This window comes from Bubalus kerabau, chromosome 5 (assembly GCF_029407905.1).
Source record: "Bubalus kerabau isolate K-KA32 ecotype Philippines breed swamp buffalo chromosome 5, PCC_UOA_SB_1v2, whole genome shotgun sequence".
NCBI lineage: Eukaryota > Metazoa > Chordata > Mammalia > Artiodactyla > Bovidae > Bubalus > Bubalus kerabau.
Genome location: NC_073628.1, coordinates 96,565,425 through 96,587,803, shown reverse-complemented (window position 1 = coordinate 96,587,803; position 22,379 = coordinate 96,565,425). Strand labels below are relative to the sequence as shown.

At 52.0% G+C, this 22,379-nt stretch overlaps 2 protein-coding genes across 8 annotated transcripts in view; one reads left to right on the top strand and one right to left on the bottom strand.

The window, feature by feature from the left end:
• The window catches only part of CLCN6 (chloride voltage-gated channel 6), a 34,199-nt gene extending 17,768 nt beyond the window's left edge, over positions 1-16,431 (top strand). For 3 of the 7 annotated variants that reach the window (XM_055582292.1, XM_055582296.1, XM_055582295.1), the window contains exons 11-24: positions 840-953; positions 1,201-1,367; positions 1,910-2,036; positions 4,349-4,475; positions 4,746-4,899; positions 5,240-5,399; positions 5,488-5,594; positions 6,583-6,769; positions 7,705-7,862; positions 7,979-8,135; positions 9,708-9,815; positions 9,958-10,083; positions 13,188-13,503; positions 16,059-16,431. In XM_055582292.1, the coding sequence (XP_055438267.1) occupies positions 840-953; positions 1,201-1,367; positions 1,910-2,036; positions 4,349-4,475; positions 4,746-4,899; positions 5,240-5,399; positions 5,488-5,594; positions 6,583-6,769; positions 7,705-7,862; positions 7,979-8,135; positions 9,708-9,815; positions 9,958-10,083; positions 13,188-13,268 (1,773 nt within the window). In that variant the 3' untranslated portion in view covers positions 13,269-13,503; positions 16,059-16,431. The other 4 variants (XM_055582294.1, XM_055582298.1, XM_055582297.1 and 1 more) reach the window with 4 other exon arrangements.
• Positions 16,432-19,278: 2,847 nt separating this feature from the next.
• NPPA (natriuretic peptide A) lies at positions 19,279-20,645 on the bottom strand. The gene is made up of 3 exons (XM_055583597.1): positions 20,435-20,645; positions 20,011-20,337; positions 19,279-19,484 (listed from the first exon to the last, which is right to left on the bottom strand). The coding sequence occupies exons 1-3, from the start codon at positions 20,552-20,554 to the stop codon at positions 19,473-19,475; spliced, it is 459 nt and encodes a 152-aa protein (XP_055439572.1). The 5' UTR covers positions 20,555-20,645; the 3' UTR covers positions 19,279-19,472.
• Positions 20,646-22,379: the final 1,734 nt, after the last annotated feature.

Here is a 22,379-nt window from a genome sequence, read left to right as displayed (position 1 = left end):
AAAAGGAACAGAAAAGGTAGACCATGTCAGCGCTAACCAGAATAAGGCTGCTGTAGGTGGTTCCGTGGTAAAGAATCCACCTGCCAGTGCAGGAGACTTGGATTCAATCCCTGGGTCGGGAAGACCCCTGGAGAAGGAAATGGCAACCCCCTCCAGTATTCTTGCCTGGGAAATCCCATAGACAGGGGAGCCTGATGGGCTGCAGCCCATGGGGTTGCAAGAGAGTCACACAACTGAGCAACTCAACAACAAAAAGTAGTGTATTAGTGTTAAAGGAGACTTTGAGGCATATCACAGTGGTAAAAGTCTCGATTTAATGGATAGTTTCAGGCTAACCTGTAGTTTTGATGAGGCCAGACTGACTTCCTTTGCTCTAGATGCCTGTATCCTCCTATGGACTGTTCTCTATTTCCCATATTAACTTCTGTGAACTGTTCTCTATTTCCCATATTAACATACTTCCCGTCCCCAGTGAGACGTTATCCTCTTATGACGAACTATCTGACTGGAAACGTGAGACCACTGTGGTCCTGACTGAGCTCCCGTCTGCTCGCTCAGGGAACATGTTCTTCCTCTGGTGTTTGCTGTTCCTCTTTTAGCATAGGGTCTGGTGCACCATAGACTTTAAATAGTCCACCAAAGGCTGAATGGAAACTCCTACTAGCCCGATTTCCAGCTTTTCACACTTGAGGTGAACTTACAGCCATGGTCACCCGAGCCCCATGTCCAGACCTGGAGTTGGAGGTCTCTGTGTGGAGCCGTAGGTTTACGGGACGCATCTGGGAGGAAGTAGGACTTGCAGCTATGAGCTGTTTTTGTTTTTGTCACCTGTTTCCCAGCTCTTCTGCTCCATGTCTGCCACCTTCACCCTCAATTTCTTTCGTTCTGGAATTCAATTTGGAAGTTGGGGTTCCTTCCAGCTCCCTGGGCTGCTGAACTTCGGCGAGTTTAAGGTATGTTTTGTCCTTGCCCTCAGAATTTCTTTTTTGACCCGTGACAATTGCTCTTAAGTAAAGTATCAGAGAGAAGCTGGCAGAGGTAGGTGCGCCTGGGCCCTGTAGTCTCCTGCATGCGTGTGCTTAGTGTGGGCAGGATTCCAGCACCGCTTCGGCTCTCGTCTCTGTCTTCTCTGCTCTTGCCCCTTCCTGTTCTCACGGGCACTCTGGTTTTTCTCTCTCCCTCCCCTGCCCTTTCTCTCAGTGCTCTGACTCTGATAAAAAATGTCATCTCTGGACAGCTATGGACTTGGGTTTCTTCATCGCGATGGGGGTCATTGGGGGCCTCCTGGGAGCCACGTTCAACTGTCTGAACAAGAGGCTTGCAAAGTACCGTATGCGAAACGTGCACCCGAAACCTAAGCTCGTCAGGTACCCTCGCAGTCGCCTCCCCCATCTGCTGCGGCTCCCCGGCCCCATGTGGACCGGCCATCTCTCCTGAGGAATAGACCCCACTTCCCATGCCAGCTTCCAGGTCACGTCTAAGACTGAGAACATAAATGTGTGTATCAGACAGACCAAGAGACTGCGGCTGAGCTTAACTTATATCAGAGCCACTCTGGCTCCCGGCCTCTCTCGACTTGGCCACGGGGACACATGGCAGAGTCAGTATCGGCCCCGCCAAGGGGTGCGCTGTCATGAGACTCTCACCCTGGGACTTAAAGTGGGAAGCCATTCATTCCTTGGAGAGAGATGATGTGGCCGCAGCAGCCTCGCCACTAACCACCTGTACAGATTTGTACATAGAGATTGCTGGAACACAGCAAGCCGCTGATACATTCTGCGCGTGTGCTGACTGCCCAGGGGCAGCAGTGCGTGCTCTGGGGGCAGGGAGGGTTGGGGGTAGGCAGTTTCAAGTTCCCAAGACCAGGTGGCTTTTTAGTCCATGCTAACAGCTGTGTTTTGCCTCCTAGAGTCTTGGAGAGCCTCTTGGTGTCCCTGGTGACCACCGTGGTGGTGTTTGTGGCCTCCATGGTGTTGGGAGAATGCCGCCAGGTGACTTCTGCGGCTCAAGTTGGGAATGACTCCATCCCGCTCCAGGTAACCCCCTGTGCACCTGCTGCCCTTGTCCTACGTCCACAGAGACGAAGCATCCAGAATGTATGACGTGCCTCTGTGTAGAGCCAGTAGATGCATTGGTTCACTGTTCCACACCTGAGTCAGATTGCTGGGTGGGGGATGGGGGTGGGCTGGGATTCGTAGCTGTCATCTCTTAGGTGAACACCTAAGAGAGGATGTTCACCAAACTGGCTCTTTTTCACTTTTGTGAACAGTCCTGGTCATCATAGAGGGGACTCCTGTCTCTCCCCCGACCCCCACCGTGAGCTAGGCATTGGAGCTTAGTTTACAATGTGTGTTGGGTCTGAGAGTTGGACCCTAGGGTGGAGGCTGGACGTTCTCTCAGTACATGTCTTAATGGCCCCTGGGGAGCTACTGGAGTCCCTCCGAGCCCCTTTGGGTTTTTGTCTAGAACGGCTGCATCTTCCATGTCCCCAGGAACACTAAATGGCTAGAATGTACTTAATCAGAGGTCAGCAAACTATGCTCCATGGACCACATCTAGTCCTTGGCAACTGCTTGTTATTGTGTAGCCCCCGAGCTAAAAATAGTTTTTACAGTTCTAAGAGTTGGGAAAGGAAAGCCAGAAGAACATGCACTAGAGACTGTATGTGGCTTGCAAAACCTAAAATAGTTACTCTCTGGCTCTTCACAGGAAAAATCTGTTGATCCCTGTTGATGGTTATTCCCCAAGGCCACCTCCTTACCAGGCCAATACTTTCCAAAGTGTGTTCTAAGGAGCATTTATACATGATTCAAGAGTAAACAAACGGAAACAGATTCTGTGGTCAGATGAGATAACCAGGCCTAAGTAGGTTTCTTGAACACAGGACTTCTCAGGGCCTTTAAAGTTCCAGTAAGTGTTAGGAATGTTCGGCGTGTTCTTTGTGTGCCAGGTGCTCCACTAAGCACTGTACGCACATGACCTCACTTAGTTTTTACCATGGCCACTCTGGCTAGTATTGTCCCCACTTGACAGATGAGAAAACGGAGGCAAACTGAGGTCTTGCCCAAGACCAGTCGGCTAGTAATAGGTAGCCTGAGATAGGTGTCATTCCCATGTTATAGATGAGGAAATGGAAGCTTCACGAAATGGAGTACCTTTCCCGAGGTCACAGGCGGGTGACAGGTTGCATGTTGGGTCTGTCTGATCTGGAGCCTGTTCCCTGCTTGTTGCAGATACACTGATTTCCAGCAAGTGCAGTGATGCTCCTCTATGCGCTTGACCACAGGACTCTTTCCAGAGCGCCTTCAGCACTGGGTTCGTCCAGACCTAAGTTGGGGAAACATTGCGTTGTTGGTTATTAAGCTGTTTCCTCAGCTTGTCCACCCTCGACAACTGTGCACACACATCCCAGTTGCCCGCTCCTCCATGCCAGGTTCTGCCCATAGGGGGCGCTCCCTGTTTCCTGCAGCAGCCTTCATCTGGCTGTTGCCCAGCCAGGCGCACCTCATAGGATTATACTAGCCCATGGCCTGCTATCGTTACAGTGTCCACGTAAGGGCATCTCTTCAGTATCACTGATGGAATGGGATCCAGGAACAGTCCGTCTCCTCAGTTAGCTTTGCAGTAACACCCATTAGTTGTTTGCCCAGGGACAGGTATGAGGTTCACCCCCTATGCTGCTGAACACCAGCAGCCAGAAAACAAACACCCCACTGATGAGTCTAGCAGTGCCAGGCTCTCATCTGCTCACACAAGATGATGAAGGGGGTAAGAGGGCTGGGATGTGAAGAAATCCCATCTTTTCCCAACTTGGGTTTTGTTCAGCCAGGTGAGGGATAGGCAACCAGGAGCAAGGTATCTGCAGTAGGCCTCATATACACAGGTTTCTTCTGCAGCAAACTCGGGGCAGAGGCTTTTTCCACTTGGAACAAAGCTGGGCTTAGGTCCGCAGTGCCCACTCTCCTCTGCAGCCACCTGACCACTCTGGGCCTCTTGTCAGGCCTCTACCTCGTCCTCCACGGTCTGTGGTCCCTGGGGGCCAGGCTTTCCCCAGTGCCTCTGACAGAAGTAGCACTGAGCCAGACCTACAGTGAATCTTGGATGTAGTTATATTTTTGTTGCAAATGTGGATGAATAAGGGCTGTCATCCTGATTCTTTCTTCAAAATGTGAGGAATACAGTATCACAGTTGGCTGCTTTTGGATCTTAATCTACTTTTGCTACCTGTTTTATTATGAGTAAAGCTTGCATGCCAGGTTTGCTGCAACCTCTCTGGAGATGTCCCACTTGAAATCTCAAGTGCCCTGGTCAGGGACCTGTGTTTGACTTTTTGATTCTTGTTTCTCAGGTCACATCAGAAGATGTGAATTCAAGTATCAAGACCTTTTTTTGTCCCAACGAGACCTACAATGACATGGCCACCCTCTTCTTCAATCCCCAGGAGTCTGCCATCCTACAGCTTTTCCACCAGGATAGTGAGTCTCGGGTTGGGCTTTGGGGCAGGTACAAATGATTATTCACCCACCCCTTCCGTTTACCCTCAGACACAGCTTGGCTTACCCCTAATTTTGAGCAAGAACAGGGCTTTTTGTTAGTGACATCACCCCAGACAAAGATAGGCTTTCTGCCTCCAGCACTGGAGGTGAACCGGACAGGATTCAGTAGGACCTGGTGGGAGCCGGCTGGTCTGGGAGGCCTTGGTAAGCATCTTGGTGGGCTTAGGTCAGTCTGCTCTTGCTTCGCAGGTACATTTAGCCCCGTCACTTTGGCCTTGTTCTTCGTCCTCTATTTCTCACTTGCGTGTTGGACTTACGGCATTTCTGTTCCAAGTGGCCTTTTCGTGCCTTCTCTGCTGTGTGGAGCTGCTTTTGGACGTCTAGTTGCCAATGTCCTCAAAAGGTACTCTGTGCATGTGTGTGTGTGTGTGTGCGTGCGCGCACATATGCACATGTGTAGGAATCATAGCTTCCCACATGGCTTCCCCGGAGGCTCAGCAGTAAAGAATCCACCTGCAGTGCAGGAGACCTGGGTTTGATCCCTGGGTCGGGAAGATTCCCTGGAGAAGGAAATGGCAACCCACTCCAGTATTCTCGCCTGGGAAATCCTATGGACAGAGGCGCCTGGCAGGCCATAGTCTGTAGGATCTCAATAGTCTGACATGTCTTAGCGACTGAACTACCCTCACCCCGCCACACACTGTATGATTCTGAGTCATGTTCTCGGTCTGTTTCTTCACCAGCTACATTGGATTGGGCCATATCTACTCCGGGACCTTTGCCCTGATTGGTGCTGCGGCTTTCTTGGGTGGGGTCGTCCGCATGACCATCAGTCTCACGGTCATCTTGATTGAGTCTACCAACGAGATCACTTACGGTCTTCCCATTATGATCACCCTGATGGTGAGCGCACCCCTTCTAGGCCTCGTTCAGATTCCGGGCCCAGTTCCCCCACAGCAGCCTATTTTTAAGCCTTTCCTTTGTATTTCAGGTGGCCAAATGGACAGGGGACTTTTTCAATAAAGGCATTTATGACATCCACGTGGGCCTGCGAGGCGTGCCGCTGCTAGAATGGGAGACAGAGGTGGAAATGGACAAGTAAGGCCAGGATTTCTCTTTGTGTCCTAGTTCCAGAATTTATAAAATCTAGGGCCCAGGAACTTTTGTATTAGGGGGTAGTAGTACAGATTCTTGGTTTGGAAGAAGGTAAGTAACAGTAGCAAGCACGTTTGTCCCCAAGTGTTTTCAGAAGAGTGGAGTGGCCCCGTGGGCTGGAGGCTGGGGTGGGCAGGGTCGCTTCATGGACTATTCAGCCACTGTGGCATTCTAGCAAAACAGGATTACGTGTTACGATTGAATGTTGACGCGTCCGATCCTTGTGAGTGACAGCAAGCTGCCTCGTGTGCCCAGTGAAGAGTTGTCTATCAGCGGTGACTCCTCTGGGCATAAACACCAGCTTATCCATCAGGCCTCTCATGTCTAGAATCACGTGAGGTGCTTAAAGTCTGTCCCGTAGGAGTCAGCCAGCTTCCAGAAAGGACCAGCCAGTCAATATTTCCAACGTTGCAGGCTATGTGGTCTCTATCACAGTTATCCAGTTCTACCATTTTAGTGCAGAAGCACCCGTGGACAACATGTAAATGAGCAAGCGTGACCAGATTGGACCTGTGGGTGATAGTTGCCATCCCTGGTCTAAAGGGACACCCAAAGATTTTCATTTTAATTCCCGTGTCATTAGCAGTTCAATGGTGATACATGACATGTGCCATGGGGTGCTGAGGAGGGATGGCTGAAACCCTGGGCAAGCGGATGGGGTTCATGGTGAGGGGGCGTTTGTATAGAGATGAGGGTCTTGGCCCACCCACCTGACAAGGCAGGGAAGAGCATATTCCAGGCACAGGGAACAGTGCATATGAAGGGGATGGGAGTACCAAGGAACACGTGTGTTCAAGGATCGGCTGGAAGTGGTTCAGAAGAGGGACCCTGGTGGTCCAGGCAGTACGGAAAGGGAGCATGGCCATGTCATGGCTGCTCCCAGTGCCACAGGCTCCGTCCTGAGGCTGGACCACTTCTCTCCCTCCCACAGACTGCGAGCCAGCGACATCATGGAGCCCAATCTGACCTACGTCTACCCGCACACCCGCATCCAGTCCCTGGTCAGCATCCTACGCACCACCGTCCACCACGCCTTCCCGGTGGTCACAGAGAACCGGGGCAACGAGAGGGAGTTCATGAAGGGCAACCAGCTCATCAGTAACAACATCAAATTCAAGGTAAAGAAAGTGACCCTGGAGGAGGGGTGGACCATGGACAAGTGGTTCCCTGACACACACACTCACCCCATGCTTGTCGTACCCTGTATACAGGGTGGCCCTGGTTGGCTCTTGAGAAAGTCAGCATTCTTGTCATCGTACGTGACAGTGAGTAAGGACTGGACAGTGAGTGAGGACTTCGTTTAGGCCATCAGGATGTGTGTGCATTCTCACTCCAGCAAGCACGTGGATGAGTGGTGGTTTTAATCAGCCTACCAGGCTCCTCAGTCCATGGGATTTTCCAGGCAAGAATACTGGAGTGGGGAGCCACTCCCTTTTCCAGGGGATCTTCCTAACAGAGCAATTGAACCCGTCTCTCCCGCATCGCAGCCAGATTCTTTACCATCTGAGCCACCAGGGAAGCCTGGTTTTAATCAGCAGTGGTTAGCATTCAGTGCAGGTTGTCCCAGAGAGGGTTCTGAATTGCCAGCAGTGGGCTTTGACCTACTTAAGAAAGAAGTTCGTAGGAAGCTGTGGGACAGACGGAACCTGAGGAACCAGGCGTGGGGCACCCTGGGTGAGCAGGTAGCTGACGGCTCCCCTGTGGGGACCAGGAGGCATCAGCCTTGAGGGCGGGTCCCGCTGCCTCACTGGGGCCATGTGCCCACCCTTGGCTTTGGAGGCTGGGGCACATCAGTTGACAGGCCTGCAGAGAGATGACGTGGGAGCACTGCCGTGCTGTCCCCACATCAAAGGAGTCGGGCCATGGAGCCGGCAGAAACCTTGGGCTCCAGGAGGCTCCTTGAATCACAAGTCTCTGAGCCGCCATGCAGGTTTCTTGCCGTTCTGGCGTGGGCCTGTGCCTTTTGACCCTCGGGGTCACCCACCTCCTCCCGAGTGGATGCTGGCCCACCCTTGAGCAGCCGTCTGTCATCACTGCCCCTTCCCATCCTCAGAAGTCCAGCATCCTCACCCGCGCCGGCGAGCAGCGCCGGCGAAGCCAGTCCATGAAGTCCTACCCATCCAGTGAGCTGCGCAACATGTGCGATGAGCATGTGACCTCTGAGGAGCCGGGCGAGAAGGAGGATCTCCTGCAGCAGATGCTGGAGCGGAGGTGAGGGGGCCCCTCGCCCGGGGCCGTCCCTGGGAGTGCAGGCGGGGCTTGGGGCCGTGGACGGGACGCGGTCCTGCTGAGGGTGTCCTAGGCAGCGTCTGGTTTTTGTATAACAGATACACCCCCTACCCCAACCTATACCCTGACCAGTCCCCGAGCGAAGACTGGACCATGGAGGAACGCTTCCGCCCGCTGACCTTCCACGGCCTGATCCTGCGCTCGCAGCTCGTCACCCTGCTTGTCCGAGGAGTCTGTTACTCTGAAAGCCAGTCGGTGAGTCTCCCTTCTTGTCCACATCAGGCCTCTGGAAAGCATGAGGGCGCTCGGAACCCAGTCCCTACACCTGCTGTCGAGCAGTGCGTGCAATCCCCGCTGCCCTGATGCTGAGCAGGGCTCAGAGTCCCTCCAGGGCCTTGCCCCTTAGTCTCTGCACCTGTTGTTAAGTGTCCTTCTGGCCAGTAGCCTTTTAATATAATTTCTACACTTTAATTTCTGCCATGTATGCACTTTGTTACATGTGTTATCCAAAGAAATGCCTTTGTTCTTGTTCATTTCCCTGTAGTCTTTTCTTTCCTTTGGTTTATGTGTGTTCAAAGTGGTCCATATAATGACCTGCAACACACTTCACCCCTTCAGATGGAGCCTGAAAAACTCACACAGAGACCTAGTTCCCAAACTAATTTTCCTTTGGGTCTTGCCCGTGGGCAGCCAGCCTGAGGTCACCCATGGTCTGACTAGCCTGCAGAAGAGCAACTCACGTGGGCAGGACAGGAAGGGCCACGGATGGAGTGGCTCAGGCTTGGGGGTATGGCCTGTGGGAGGCCCAACCTCACTGGAATGGCCCAAGGGACGAGAGCTGGAGGAATGAAGCAGGCCAGACTAGATGAAGCAGGGCCTCGCCTGCAGACAGAAGCCACCAGTGCTGGCCTGAGGAAACCCTGGGGGTCAGCGGTGGACAGCAAAGACTGTGGGCCAAGGGGAGGGGAGGGGAGGAAGATTGGGGAGGAGTGGTGACTGGCCTGAGAGCTGATGGTCTCGGTGCCCTGTGACGGTCAGCGGCCTTGAGAGCTGAGGGAAAGTCCAGAAGACTCAGGATGCAGGAATAGTGGCAAAGCTCCCTTGTGACTTTTCTGGGCTGACTTTCCTGGGGCTGCCGTTTGCAGTCGCCGCAAACTGGGCACAGTTCCACAGGCGGGCCCCTCAGATGCTTCCAGCAACAGCAGTGTGTCCTTGCTTGGTTTTGAAGGCCCTGGGACAGAACGCCCGGTCGGCCGGGCTGTGCTTCCTCTGAAGGCTCCAGGAGAGGATTCTTGCCTCCCTCATTTGTGGTGGTTGCCCTCAGCCTGCCCTGGCTGGAGGCCCATCAATTGTGTCTGCCTCTTTCTTACCCGGCCCTCCCTCTGTGCCCTCGCCTCTTTCAGCAGGACACCAGTCCCTGGGTTTGGGGCCCACCCTCCTCCACGTGACCTCATCTTACCTTGACTACATCCGCAAAAGCCTCTTTTCCAAGAAGGCCACATTCACAGGTTCTAGACGGATCTTTTAGGGGACCCAGGCCACCGCAGCTACAGCTACTATTAGCGCTTCTCGCACCGAAACTCGAGAGTAGCTCACGCCTGTTCTACAGATGAAAGGGACGTTCAGAGAAGTTAGGAGACCAGCCCAGGGGACACAGCTAGGGAGTTGGCCGAGAAGTGGCTTTGGAGCAGGAGGTCTCACTCCAGAGCGCCTGTCCTGGCCCTGCGCTGCCCTCCCGGCTCTCAGACATTGAGGGAGGGTCCCCTAAACGTGGCTCCGCCAGTGGCCACATCCAGTGCAAGGACAGTGTCTGGGTTGGGATTGCAGAGTGCCAGCCAGCCACGCCTCTCCTACGCCGAGATGGCCGAGGATTACCCGAGGTACCCCGACATCCACGACCTGGACCTGACCCTGCTGAACCCGCGCATGATCGTGGTGAGCAGGGCTTCCCTGGGGGCGGGGCTGGGTGAGGAGGCTGAGGGCCCATCCCGCACGGCCTGCTCCTCGTCTGCGTGGCCAGAGTCACATCCTGGGCAGGCAGGACTGGCTGCGGGTCACCATGTTGTCTCCTCTGCAGGACGTCACCCCGTACATGAACCCCGCACCCTTCACTGTTTCGCCCAACACCCATGTCTCCCAAGTGTTCAACCTGTTCAGGACGATGGGCCTGCGGCATCTGCCAGTGGTAAATGCGGTGGGCGAGGTGAGTCGGAACCTGTGAGGCTGTGTCTCCTGGAGGGGAGCCTGTAAGCTCAGCGCTGTAGGAGGAGCAGCAGAACCCCACAGGGGTGCCCCTCAAACTCAACCTGCTCTGCGCTCCCCCAGCAGAAGTGAGGGGCGGAGGGGTGGGCGGGAGAGAAGCAGCTTCCGAAACCTTCCCCTTTGGCCTCCTGGGTGTTTCCTACATGTGGTCTCCTGTGTGGCTGGCAGGTGGAGCCGGTGTCGCACTGGTCTTCCTTTCTGTGGAACAAGAAAGCTTAGGCCTGGAGCTTCCCTGGGGGCTCAGTGGTAGAGGATCCATTGGTCAATGCAGGCAACGCGAGTTCAATCCCTGAGTCATACAGATCCCCTGGAGAAGGAAATGGCAACCCACTCCAGTATTCTTGCCTGGAGAATTCCATGGACAGAGAAGCCTGGCAGGCTACAGCCCATGGACTCACAAAAGAGTCGGACACAGCTTAGCAACTAAACAACAAACCTCTCTATATCCTAAAATCTTTCTCTTCTCGTTGGACTTGGGGGTGCCTTCTTATGGGAAGGGGGTCAGTTCCCTACCTGTTATGGGAATTTGTAACACTAAAGGAGAGAATTTCAGGCAAACTACTCAAGAGAGTGTTAAAAGATAAACTACCTACCTAATTATTATTATAGATTTTTCCATTTTTTTCTTCTTAGAACTTCATATTTTTTTCTTACTACAGCAACATTGGTATTTGATTGTAGAAAAAAATGTGATACTATAGATTAAAAAAAAAAGATCTCTATAGAGGCAGCCATGTTAACTTTTTAAAGTATCTCTTGTTTTTTCTTCTGCATCTAGGAGTAAGAGACTTTGTATGTCAAGTTTCAGTGAAAACATTACCACTGCCTGTACTGTTTCATATCTTAATTTTTCAATGAATCTATGGGAAATGACTTTCCATGGCAAAAAGTATTCCTTTAGGACATTTAATGGCTCAAGAGCATTCTGTTGTACAGTTGCCTGGTCACTTACTCAGTTCTCTGTGGTGGGATATTTAGTTAAATTTCACTGTGAAAGTGAAAATGTGAGTGTGTTACTCACTCAATCGTGTCCAGTTCTTTGTGACCCCATGGACTGTAGCCTGCCAGGCTCCTCTGTCCATGGGATTTCCCAGGCAAGAATACTGGAGTGGATTGCCATTTCCTTCTCCAGGGCACCTTCCCAACCCGGGGCTCACACGCAGGTCTCCTGCCCTGTGTCCCCAGCATTGCAGGCAGATTCTTTTTTTTTTACGGTCGCGGTAATGGTCACCTTTCTGAGGCTTACAGTCAGTGCCCCCTAGCTGTCTTGCAGGAAATGACACTTCTCCAAAATGAGGGCTACCCAGCAGAACCCCGATAGCATACATGCCCTTCCGTGTGTTTAGTGGCTGGAGGTGGAATCGTGTTCCTTGGAACACAGCTGTGCTGACAGTTCCGGGACACCCACCCCAGTGAGACGTGAGTCACTGCGGTGACTGTGGGAACCCCCTGGTTTTCTGGACTCTCCTGCTCTGCTGAGCTGCTTTCGCTGGTTTAGGGAGGAGGGTGAGTTCCCTACACAAAGCAGTTCTCTAGATACCAGCTGGGTGTCCTCAACTCAGTTCAGTCCTGACACTGTCTGCCTGGGGATGGTGTCATGTCCCTTGGGTTAAGGGCTCAGCCCCAAAGATGGTTCACCCTACCCTCCTCCCCCACCTCAGTTCTCAATCAAAAGTCTAGGTTGTCACCTGTGCTCCTAACTGACTGGCTATAAATAGAAGGTTCCCATGACCCCCTGCTCACAGAATTCAGAGAAACAGTTACTCATATTCTTTCATTAATTTCTTTCTTCATTCAGTCATTCATTTACTCATTCATTCATTATTTATTGACTTATTGGCTGTGCTGGGTCTTTGTTGCTGCACAGGCTTTTCTCTGTTTGTGGTGAGCGGGGTCTACTCTCTAGTTGTGGTGCGTGGGCTTCTCATTACAGTGGCTTCTCTTGTGCAGAATACAGGCTCTAGGCAGGTGGGATTCAGTGGTTGCAGCTTCTGGGCTCTAAAGCACATGTTCAGTGGTTGTGGTCACGGCCTTAGCTGATCCATGGCCTGTGGGATCTTCCCAGACTAGGGGTTGAACCCATGTCTCCTGTACTGGCAGGCAGATTCTTTACCACGGAGCCACCAGGGAAGCACCCCCTCATATTCTTTTATAATAGATTGTGGTCCATAACCTGGAATGGGCAGATTTGGAAGAGATACACAGGGCGGGGGATGGGGGAAGGGAGGCTGAGCCCTACCTCCTCTCTGTCAGGCTGGGCACCCTGCTGTCACCTCACGGTTCACCAGCATGGACGCTCTCCAAACCCTGTGGTTCAGGTTTAATAGAGGCTTCATGTCACAGGTGTGGTTGATTACATCTGTGGCCATTGGCGATGGATTCAACATTTCCAGCCGCCCCCACCCCCACCCCACCGGGTAGGTAGGGCTGACAGCTCCAATCCCTTAGTCATACACTTGGTTCCCTGGGAAACCAGCCTCCATCCTTAAAGGCTTCCCAGAAGTGACATTAGCATAAACTCAGCTGTGGTTGAAAGGGGCTTGTTATGAATAACAAGACACCCTTATTATTCACCACTTAGGAAGTGCTGAGAGTTTTAAGAACTGTGTGCCAGAAACTAGGCTGATGACCAAATATATTTTTCTTACTATAAATCCAGTATCACAGTGACTCAGGTAGCTCTGAATGGAGAAGCTGGCTGGGTGTGGCGGCTGTAAAGCTACAGACGGCGAGCTCTGCTTAAGAAGACATTCGTGTCCAGATTCCAGCTGGCCCAGCTCAAATCTCTGCAGCTGAGTTTGTCCCATTGGCCTCCAGCTTGCGATCCCGAGCTTTCTCTGTATCTCGTTTCCATCTAGAAATGAGGTGCCCTTCGGAACGAGCGTCCTGATCGTGTTGTCGGGTCTGCCCTGGTCCTTCCGAGGCCTGATTCTGGCCCTGCCGCCTGAGACAGGCCGGGCAAGCTCTGTTCACTCCTGTCAGTCAGTTCTCTTCCCAGTGGGTTTCACTCTGCAGGTGACTTGGGTCTTTTCTTCCTGGTCCTAGATCGTGGGGGTCATCACACGACACAACCTGACGCACGAGTTCCTGCAGGCCCGGCTGCGGCAGCACTACCAGGCCCTCTGACAGCCGCGCTCGGGCTCAGCCTCACAGCCGCGTGCCGGCTGCCCTCTCTGGAAGCCGCCTTGGAGGGCAGCAGCTCGGGCTCCGCCACCACGGCTGGCCGGACTGTTCCCGGGCACGGAAGATCCCCAGTCACCCACTTGCTTGGAAAGCCTACAGCCATCGAACACTTTGCCGTCAGAGATCCTGGGGGTGGTATGGGACCATCAGAGCCTGGACTTGTCGGACTGCTCAGCAAGTATCTTCCCGTTTTCTGCTCCCTGCGTTCCTCCATCCAGTGCCGACCTAGGCCCCAGCCCCCCTCCCCGCTAGCACCAGGACCAGAGGGAGTCAGGCCTCGCCCGCTGGAGGGTGACCCTCAGAGCAGGTGTCCCGCCTCCTCTTTGCCACTGTCCTAGGGAACCCAGCTGTTGCCTTAAAGCATCATGGGAGGGGCTTTGGCCAAGGCAAACAAGGGTTGGGGGAGATATGCCAGTTGCGGAACTCAGTGAATGAGGAATTGGGCCCTGAGAAAACCACCCACGTTTCAGAGAGCACCCCCCACTCCAACTCATTGGGACTCAAGTTGACACCTTCACTAGTTCATTTTAAGGGAAGTTCTGAGTGTGAGGTGGGGCCCCTGTGGTGTGAACCTCCCTGGAACCACCATCTCCAGAAGCACAAAGCGTTTAAATCCTGCTCGTGGTCCCTGAACTTTATGATAAAGCTGATGACAGGGTCAGATTTCCACCTGTCCCAGCTTTGAGCATTTCGGCTTTCTCTCTAATTTCCCGATTACCCATGGTCTCCTTGTGCCGTGTTTTCACCCCAGTCCTTCTCCTCTCCATCAGATTACTAAACTTCCCTCAAGTTCTACCTGCCTTTTCGTGGTGAAGCAGCCACAGTCTAGAGGACCTTGCATCACCCCTAAAAGCAGGGCTCCCTTAGATAAAACTGCTTCACTTGACCCTGGAGAACAGTGCCGTTATTCATAAGACGGGAGGGAGTGAATCCTGAACCAGGAATGTGGACGGGTCCGTGATGTGGCTGAGAAAGCCAGAGTGTGACCACACAGCAGGTGTTCATTCGAGGAAGAGGGTGTCTGCCCTTCATAAGCATCTCGCACTCGTCTGCTGCTGGCCGTCCCCACCCTCCTGAGGGGCTCAGCAGCAGCAACCTCAGGAGGGGTTAGTGGGTAGTAGGAGGTGCTTCCTGCCAGCTCACACCCCAAGGTTTTAGCCTCAGACATAGGAAGCCTCCCTCTCTGTTTCTGTGACTCAGTTTCCCTCCCGGCTGTTTGGTCATCTCTGAACAGGCACCCAGAATGAGCATCTGTGTGTCAGGCATTTGCACTTACTTTCCTCTTTGTTCTCTCTACATTCAGCAGCATCTTTTTTTCTTTTTTAAATTGGAAGATAATTGCTTTATAATGTTGTATTGGTCTCTGCTGTACAACAACTCGAATCAGTCATAATTATATACATAGACACACAGCCCCCTCTCTGGAGCCTCCCTCCCTCCCATCCCTTTAGACAGCCCCACAGCAAATGTGGTTGAAGACTCAAGATGGCATCTGTTTGCATTTAGTCAGTTGTTCCTGTTTTTGTTTTGTTTTTTTTTTTTTTTAATCATGGAAGTTGCCAGAGGGCATCAGCGCCAGGCCACAGTAAGGCTCTTCTCTCCCCTGAGCCTCCCAGCTTTGTTGCCAAAACTGCTGTTCAGCCTGGGGATGAGTACCCGCCCTGCTTTGCCAGCTCTGGTCTTGTGCTCCACGCACTCGAGGGAACAACACCCGCACCCAGGGGCTGTTTCCACATGTTTACACATTTCCACTGTTTCCCCAGTGACTAGGGCCCCTCTGTTCTTCCCTTTTTCTCATCTCTCTGATCAACATGACTTTGACATATAAATTTTTTGACTCCCTTGGGTGCACTTGACTTATGAAACACAGATGAACATTCCAGTAAGTAACTGAGGAACTCACCAGGAACAAAAGAGCAAGCCCTCCTAAGTGTGATGGTGTTCAGCCAGCTGCCACTGTTCTCAGGCAGCATCCGGAACTGGAACCTGCTCCCTTCTTGCTGCCTTTCTCCCCTTCCTGAAATGGGCAGGACTGAGGTCCTCCCACCTTCAGGGGGCGGGGTCATACAGTTGTCTGGGAGGCTGCCCTGGGTGAGTGTTGCTGCAATTTATCCTTCCTGCACACCATGTTGTGTTTAAGTCACCTGATATTTTGTTCCCATCGGTGCAGCCCAGAGATAGACGGCAGAATGCAGACACCTTCCTCCCCCTGAACAGATGCATCAGACCCAAACCCAGCCCCTCTGGAATGGCACGTCATTGTCCTCTCCTGGCGTCTGCCCTTTCCAGACAAGCCCAAAGACTAGCACAGCTCCACTTGTAACACAATTAACTGTCAGCCTCATTCCTTTGATTTCGGTTAGTTAGAAACCTGCATTTCAACATCTTGCCTGTTTCCAGCACGGTCACCTCCCAGGGATGTGGCCTCGATAGATTCTCAGGGGCCAAGCTTGGGATTGGCTAGAGGGGGTTTCATGTTCCCCAGCTGAGGTGTCAGGGGAGGGAGCAAGTCCCACCCAACTGTGGGACCTTTGTGCTCTGAGAAATAACTGCTCATGACCACAGAGGGTGAGATGTTTAGATAGCATCACCAACTCAGTGGACATGCATCTGAGCAAACTCTGGGAGATAGTGAAGGACAGGGAAGCCTGGTGTGCTGCAGTCCATGGCGTCGTAGAGAGTCAGACACAACTCAGCAATTGAACAATAAAAACAGCTATGTTTCATTAACAGTTCCTGGCTGGAATGGACACTTGCTTGGTTGACCCAGCTGACCATATGACATTTCTGATGCAAAGTCACACACTGACATGGCCCTCGGGGATGAAAAAGCCTGCAGGAAGGCCCGCAGCACCCTGGTGGCCCCACAGTGATGTGCAGTATTCCACCACAGCTTGTGGACCTTGGTCATCTCGTCAGTAGCAGCTTCCTTCTTAATCTTTGCACTGTTTGTTTATACAGTAACGTTAGCTAATTCTATGGTGTATATAAATTGTATTTTTTTTTTAATTTGTAAAGTTCTATTTTTATTTGAACTCGTGAAACTTGGAGGTTCTCATTGTAACCGTAACGTGTCAGAATAAAACGTCTCCATCCATCTCCATCATCCTTTTGTCTCCACAGTGCCCTTTTTTTAGCGTGGTGAGGACTTGTTTTCATTTCATTCCTACCCCTCTGTAACATGTACACATTGCAAAGGTAGAGAGGGGTGTTTAGCCTCAGATCTCCTGTAGCTCTCCCAGCAGGACTCTTCATCCTCAGGGGGCCGCTTGGCACCTTAAGGTAAGAATCACTTAGTCCTACAGATCTCAGCAAAAACCACAGCAGTAGCCGTGCTCTGTCCCCACTTCAGATCAACACTGCCAGGCTTGTTCACAGGTCCTTTCCACCTATAAAATCGCCGGTCCTCACAGGCACTCCCTCACAGAGCAGCCAGTGAATCGATTCAGTTCCTGCCAGTGCTTCATTTAGGATACAGCCCTGCGGGCAGATTCCCCCAGTGTCCAACCAGAAGAAATGGACCCGGTGCTGGGCCTAAGGACTTTCAGACCTTGGTGCCAGCCTCCATCACTGCCACCTCTCAGGGCTTTTGGGTCACATTTTGTTTTGCCTGAAATGTGATTTCTTGGTCTCTGGGTGATCTGCTTCGAGTTGCTGTCCCCCAGTGGCAGAAACACTGGCTGGGCTTTCCTGGTGGCTCAGTTGGTAAAGAATCTGCCAGCGGTGCAGGAGACCTGGGCTCAACCCCTGGGTTGGGATGATCGATCCCCTGGAGGATGGCATGGCAACCCACTCCAGTATTCTTGCCTGGAGAATCCCGTGAGCAGAGGAGTCTGGCGGGCTACAATCCATGGGGTCGCAGAGTTGGCCAGGACTGAGCGACTAAGCACAGTGGCAGAAGCAGCCTCAGCCTACTCAGGCCCCTCCATGCATCCTCCCTCAGCTGTCACCCTTTCACCCATCCCTGCTTCAACCTGTCCCTCCCGCAACTCATCACCCCTTCCACCCATTCCCCAGTGTCCGCTAAGTTCCAGGGGCGTCTCATGTATTTGGCATGTTCAGTCAATCCCATCCGTGAGAACCTGCTGTGTCACTGTGACACCTTGGCAGTGAGCCCAGCTCCCCTCTCCTCCCCTGCCAGCAGCCCCTGCTCCCCCAGTGCCAGACCTCAGGAGCCAGATGCTTCTTCCTTTCTCTCCACCCTCCTGGTCCTTGTTAGTCCTCTGTTCTTAGTTTTCCACCCTCTGCATTCAAAATCCACGCAAGGAACATCTCTTTCAGAAGCAGTTACCTTAGAGTTCTTTTCCTACCTCCCTGCCTAACCATCAATTCTCTGCTGGCCTCCCCCTCACTCTACATGGAGCATATTACTACTTTACTTCCTCTTCTCTCAGTTTCTGTACAATCTGACCAACTGGATGTAGGGTGCCCGCTGTGCCACATGCTGCAGGGCCTGCTGAAGGGGCATTTACCTCCAGGAGCTTGCAGATCAGGGACACAGACCCAGTTGCATACCCAGGCATGTTGTGGTGACTGGTAATAGTTATAAAATGCTGCCAGTGAAGAGCTTAATCTGTCCTGGGTATGTGGTATCCTGGAAGGCTTCAGGGAAGAAGTAGCATTCTTAATGAGCTTAAGAAATGAGTGAAATGTTTGGAAGAGTTGGGGAGCTCTGGATTAAGGGCATCTACGTGGAAGGAACAGCATGAATAAAGGCATGGGGAAGTGAAGGTGTAGGGGTGTTGGAGGAATGTCATAAAATCTGACACGGCGAGTGTGGTGTCAGGGGTAATGGGTGGGGAGGTGGCTCAGAGCCCTGCTCCCTGGTGCAGGTAGACCAGGGCAACACCCGTTTCAGAAGCAGATACAAAGAAACTACCTCTTCAGCAGCTCCCACCTCAGTAAAACATGCAAGTCCAAACACCTTGAACATGAATTTGGGAAAACCAGTGGCTAATTTTTAAATTTGGTGCCCCAAAGATGCATGAAGTTGAAGTATGTCAGCACAGCGAACATTCCTTTCTTCATTTTCCTCAGCTTTGAAACCCAAATATTCTGCCTATTCTTCAAAGAACTGCTGAAGAAGAACGAAAGTGCAATTCAGTCAGCTGCCACACTTAACTCTCAAAAGGTGTCAGAGAAGAGTTAGTGTCCTGATTTCATATATGCCCCTCTAAAAAAAGGATAACTGTAACCAAATAATACTGTGTGTACAAAAGTGTGGCCAGGAAAAAAGCCCAAATGTTTATAAGTTTTCTTTTCAATCCCTAAGTGCTCTGAATGTGAGCAAGTCTGAGTAAAGATAAAGGCCCTTTTGGTCTCCTAGGGCTTTTTCAGAATCAGTGGTGAGGCTGCAGTGTGAGTGAGAGCAAGTAGAGAGCTGCAGTTTGAGCCCCTACCCGCTAAACACACACACACTTGGAGGGAGAAATGAAGCTGAAGTCCAAAGCCACACACCACCAAGGATGGACATGATGTGAACTACGGATGTTGGATGACTATGATGTGTCAGTGTAGGTTCATCGATGGTAACAAGTGTCGCACTCTGGTGGGGATGTTGGTCATGGAAGAGGATGTGAACGAGGGGTGGGCAGGGGTATGTACGGAGACTCGGTAGCCCTGCTCCCTGGTGCAGGTAAACCAGGGCGACACCCGTTTCAGAAGCAGATACAAAGAAACTACCTCTTCAGCGGCTCAATTTTGCTGTGAACCTAAAACTGCTCCCCCAAGCAAGTTAATTCCATTAAAAAAGAATGAAAAAGGAACTGAGAATTATTCTCTCCAACAAAAGGTAAAATGACAAGGAGTATCAGGCTGAACTCCCTTCCGGAAATGAAAGAAATCACACCAACCCGAGCCTACTGCTTCTGTCCATGGTGCTGAAGTTTATTCATTTTCAAACTGATGTTGGTAACAGGTGATTAAAACTTAACACATGGGTGGGAGAGGTGGAGAAGCCACAGTTAAATCACTTTGTCTACATTTAGCATAAAATGTGAGAAATGTTGACAGGAAACTGATGCTTGAATAGAATGCTCGTCACAGCTCAACTTGATGGCAACCAGATGCGACAAAGTTGAGTGAGAGACCCCAGGGGATTCTCTTGAAGACTGCCCGGGGCCTGGCCTGCCTTTTCCTCCCTGGCCATTATCTTCGATACTACAAGAGAGCAGAGACATGTTTGGTTTGGTGACCTGACTCCACCGGAAAAGCAGGCTTCATCAGACTGTGTTCCCTTCCCACCAGCCTCCACTCCAGCCTGACTACCCTCTGACTTCTATAAACTGGTAAACAAAATGCCCATTAGGAGCTAGTAAAGTCAGTCCTGCTCAATTTCAATCCTTTGGGATCTGATGATTCTGCAAAGGACACGAACTACCGATCAGCAGAGCACAGGTGATTTGGCCCCATGAACAATTTAAGTCCCCAGTGGTCATGGCAGTAAAGTCTTTTTTTCTTAGCATTCTCTCAGCAAACTGTAGCTGAGGTTGGTATCATTGTCCTGAGACTCAGAGCACACCCTCCTCCCCACCAAGTTGGGGCAGAAATTTCAAAGGGGTTGCTTCTATGCTGTCCCTTTCCTACTGAAGGCATTCCCTGGCGGTGTTCTTTCACAAGGTTTGAACTTCAACGAAGCCACAATTTCCTTCCTCCCCATCCCATTTCCATTCTCAGGTCCTCTTACCCGGAAGCTGTTGCAGCCCAATCCACTCTGGGCTCCAATCCTGTCCATCCTTCCCCCGAAGCAGCTGGACCTCCGCAGGCTCCGAGGGGCAGTGAGCAGTGCCCTCAGCTTGCTCTTCAGGAGGGCAGATCTATCAGAGGATTCCCAGGGGCCCCGCCCGAGGGCACCCCCCTCTCTCTGGGCTGGGTTGACCTCCCCCATCCAGGGAGGCACCTCTGAAAGGGGGCTGAGAGGGGCCCCAGCTTCTTCATTCTGCTCACTTAGTACTTGTGATGGCACAGCCTCATCTTCTAAAGGCATCTTGTCCTCCAAACGGTCCAGCAAATTCTTTACAAAAGGAAAACAGGGAAAGGGAGAGGTCTCACTGCCTGGCACAATGTCACAACCCCCCTCACCCTAGACCATGCCGCTTCCCTGGCCCTACCTTGAAATCCATCAGGTCTGCATTGGACACAGAGCCATACACGGGATTTGCTCCTGTTTGCCCTGGGAGCTGAAATGCCAGAAAGAGGAGGAAGCTCGCGGTGATGGTGGAGGAGCCCATGCTGGCGTCGGTCAGGGAATGGTCGGTCTGGTGCTTGCTGCCTCCTCTCTGTCCTCTTTGGCCTTTCACTGTTGGCCTTTGTCCGTCTCTGTCTCCCAGCTGCCCTGAGCCTCCTCTTTTTATAGCCCCCTGGCTCTCTGGGAGCTCGTCCGGGAGAGGGACGGAACCCTCCCCATTCTGTCACTTGCAGTGATAAAGCAGCTGAGTGAGGAAGCAGCAGAAGATGCCCTTTTAAAGTTATCAGTCCAGCCTGCTTGTCACAGCCCCTCTGCCTTGAGCAGCCCCGACAACCCCCAGGACCCTCAGCTGCAGGAGCCACATTCTTGTTGATTTGCCTCAAGAGGTTCCCACTTCAAAGGTGTGAGAAGAGCAAAAAAGAGTCCTTAGTTATCTCACAACGATGCCTCCGGCTTCTTTCTCCTCGGCAACAGGACTCATGCGGGGAAGCAGAGGGTGACGGTTGGCGGGCGCCCAGCTCCCCTGTTGGTTTGCTGCTCAGCTGTCAGGGCTCCAAATAAGGGCGGGAGGGGAGGATGTGGCAGGCAGCCGGCTGCTCGGCTCAGGACAAATTAGTCCAGATGCTGGCGCTGGCCTCACACCTGACTCATCAGCAGTGGTGAGGGCAGACCTCTCCCTCCGCAGGGCTGCCCCCACCCCGACTGTCCCTCTCAGTGTCCAGGTGAAGAGAAAGTAGTTTTCTAGAGTCCTAAGTCAGCTGGAACCAAATGGGACCAATGTCCCAAGAACTCCACTCCCTAAAAGAAACACGAGACAAGTTTTGGGAACATGATCATTCCTGTGCAGAGCCTGCCCTCCTTCACTGCATGGTTCCCTCAAAGGTGTTGGGGGAACTTGACTCTAGGAGGATGCTGATATTTTCATTTATGGAAGCTTGTTGCTTCTAGAAACTCAGACTCAGATGTGAAGTTTGTAATGCCTTGCACCTTCCTAGGAACACTCCCAAGGTGAGGTTGGCTGATGGAGGCAGCTGTGACCCATGCAGTTTCCCTAAGGTCTTTCATGTCCTTCTCTAAGGCAGCAAGCGATGAGCCATTAAGGTCTCTGTTTTCCTGGCCCCCCAGAGAGAAACACCAGGCAGTGAGCCTCTCTATCTGCAATGAATGGCCTCTTTTGGTTGTTGTTGTTGTTCAGTTGTTCAGTTGTTAAGTTGTGTCCGACTCTGTGACCCCATGGACTGCAGCATGCCAGGTTTTCCTGTTTTCCACCTTTTCCTGGAGTTTGCTCAAACTCTTGTCCATTGAGCCATCTTACCCATCTCTTCAGCTGCTGCCCCCTTCTCCTTTTGCCCTCAATTTTTCCCAGCATCAGGGCCTTTTCCAATGGGTCAGCTCTTCCCATCAGGTGATTGAAGTATTAGAGCTTCAGTTTTGGCATCAGTCCTTCCAATGAATATTAAAGGTTGACTTCCTTTAGAATTCACTGGTTTGATCTCTGCAGTCCAAGGGACTCTCAAGAGTCTTCTCCAGCACCACAATTTGAAAACATCCATTCTTTGGTGCTCAGCCTTCTTTCTGGTCCAACTCTCACATCCATACATGACCGCTGGAGAAAATGGACAGCACTGGCCTTCATTTACTAAGTGCCAGACCCAGCGCTCTACACTCTGCAATGCAATGCATCCAGAGGGGGAAACTACACTGGAGGGATGAGAACCCTCCATTGCAGCCCAAAGCAGTTAAATTGCATGCATCTTTGTGGCCTTCTTTTCCTCATCTGTGAGCCTTAAAAGAACTGTTACTGTATAAATGCATTTTGAAGTGTGAACTGACTCATTGGAAAAGACCCTGATGCTGCAAAAGATTGA

Excerpts from the sequence above, each read along its gene's own strand:
- NPPA (XM_055583597.1), bottom strand. The coding sequence starts at position 20,554 with ATGGGCTCCTCCACCATCACCGCGAGCTTCCTCCTCTTTCTGGCATTT. Across the intron at positions 20,338-20,434 it reads CAGACCTGATGGATTTCAAG|AATTTGCTGGACCGTTTGGA; the intron begins GTAGGGCCAGGG and ends CCTTTTGTAAAG.